The 2,043-nt window shown below is 53.8% G+C and overlaps 1 protein-coding gene across 1 annotated transcript; it reads right to left on the bottom strand.

Annotated features, from left to right (window-relative positions):
* Window positions 1-131: 131 nt before the first annotated feature.
* LOC123101287 (NDR1/HIN1-like protein 1) lies at window positions 132-886 on the bottom strand. The gene has a single exon (XM_044522805.1). The coding sequence runs from the start codon at window positions 801-803 to the stop codon at window positions 132-134; it is 672 nt and encodes a 223-aa protein (XP_044378740.1). The 5' UTR covers window positions 804-886.
* Between the last annotated feature and the right edge of the window lie 1,157 nt (window positions 887-2,043).

Raw genomic sequence — 2,043 nt, 5'->3', positions numbered from 1 at the left:
GTGACCGGATTTGGGACCGGTGGCGGCGTGGCGGTTGGTTCGGGGCAGGTGCGGGACTGGGTGGGTTTTTTTTTTCATGGATTCACTCTATCGAGCATCTGACGCGCGGGCCCGGGTGGTCAGTTCCAGCGTCAATACGTACAAATACAAAGTTTAGCCCGATTTGCCACGGTTCGGTCCAAACATGGTACTGACATGTAAAATTTTTCAAAACTGGTATCAATTCGCCACCACGGCCCCAATTGTGGTACTATCGTGTAATTAACTCGGCAGGTGACGAAGAGGTGGTAGTGGCCAGAGATCCAGCTGCCGACCTTACACCTGACGCGGCCGTCGATCTTGACATGGAGCACGAGGTGGCCGGCCTGGCAGTCCTGGGAGATGGCGCTGGCGAGGTACGGCGCGAAGGGCACGTTGGGCCCGTCGAGCACTGGTGACCATACGTCGACGTCGCCGTGGCCCTGGTAGACCGCCGGGAGCGAGGCGGCGACGGTGATCTGCTGGTCCTTGTAGGAGGCGTAGACGTCGAGGCGGTCGTAGTAGACACCGACGCGGTCGTTGGGGTTGCGGGAGGCTACGGTGATCTGGAGGGAGGTGGAGAGGAGGCCCGAGGAGTTGGAGAGGTCGAGCTGCCGGAGGGAGGCATCCTGGAGGAAAAAGCCCGGGTGGGTGGGGCGGAGCACCAGGTAGACGATGAGGGCGATGACGGCGACGATGAAGGCCAGGCCCAGGAGCACTTTCAGGAGGCGCCGGCAGCCGTTCCGGAAGTGGTCGTGGTGGTGGTTGCCGCAGTCCTTGCCCATGGCTAGCTGTCTGCTTTGATCAGTTGGTTCGCGTTTGTGTCTCCGATGAGCTCTTATTCTCTGTAGTGAGAGGAGGATGGAAAGGTGTGGTGCTGGGGCAGAGTAAGCTGGGCTTACGGCCGGGTCACACCATTAATAGTCTCTCTCCTCTGAGTCCCACGGTCATGGTGAGGGCTGCTCAGCGACGTGCCTACTAATTGTCGTTAGACGACCATAACGTAAACCTGCTTCTTTTTTTAACTTTGCTTCTTGAACCTCTTTGGAGCTTAGCACAGTGTACGCAGGCAGGACGGATTAGAAAGCAGAGTTGGCACGTAGTGGGTTGATGGATGGGTTATAAAATGGTTGCGTTGGAGAAGAGAATAGAAGCGTGCAAAGGACAGAGAAGACGGTGCAGAATCTTTGGCACGTAACGGGGACTCGATTCGTTGGACTCGACCTGCCTGCCACCGCCAGATGTGTACTTGCGCAACTGCGCATGTGTTTGTCTGTCTGGTCTAGGCAAGTAGGAGTGGTAGAAGGTCCCAATCATGTCGCCGATTCCGACGTAACGGAACGGCGATTTCTTTACTGTCTTTATTTTCGGGTTTGATGTGTCTTGATCGCAGCAGGTGGTCAATGAGTCCAAGCTGCTCTTGGTTGACTGGTCAAGGTGCCTGGTAACGGTGAGTAATAATAAACAGATAAAAGGGAGATAGGAGTACTCGAGTCGGGAGGATCTCCTAGGCAGAAACAAGAATCATAAACGTTCTCGCCAAATCAATAAAAATTAGGTAGGCTCTCTGGTTGAGATGGTTAAGTGGACAGTGCTATTCCTAACCCATCAGGGTTTAAATCCTGGTGCTCGCATTTATCCTAAATTTATTTCAGGAATTCCGATGATATGCTTTCAGTGGAAGGAGACGTTCCCGTCGACTACGAGGCGTCTACGGTGACTTCGTAAAATCTCAAGATGATATGCCTGCTCAGTCTCTCGAAGGTGCTCATAGAGGTAGGGTGCGCGTGTGTGCATTCATAGGGGTGAGTGTATACGCGTTTATATGAGCGCTTGCATATGTACTGTGTTAAAAAATATATAGGCTCAAAACAGGTTTCCACGCGCGTTTGTTAACGTGCATGTACGCCACATCCGCGGGGGTAAAAACGTGCGGAACCAAGAAACTTCGTGCGCGCCGACCACCCAGGGCTACACATACTCGGCGAGCGCATGTAGGGGCAACGCGGAGGTAATGCTAAACAA

This window comes from Triticum aestivum, chromosome 5A (assembly GCF_018294505.1).
Source record: "Triticum aestivum cultivar Chinese Spring chromosome 5A, IWGSC CS RefSeq v2.1, whole genome shotgun sequence".
In the NCBI taxonomy this organism is placed as follows: domain Eukaryota; kingdom Viridiplantae; phylum Streptophyta; class Magnoliopsida; order Poales; family Poaceae; genus Triticum; species Triticum aestivum.
This window is presented reverse-complemented; position numbering and strand designations above follow the sequence as displayed.

What these genes read in the sequence shown, in the direction of transcription:
- LOC123101287 (XM_044522805.1), bottom strand. Translation starts at nt 803, where the DNA reads ATGGGCAAGGACTGCGGCAACCACCACCACGACCACTTCCGGAACGGC.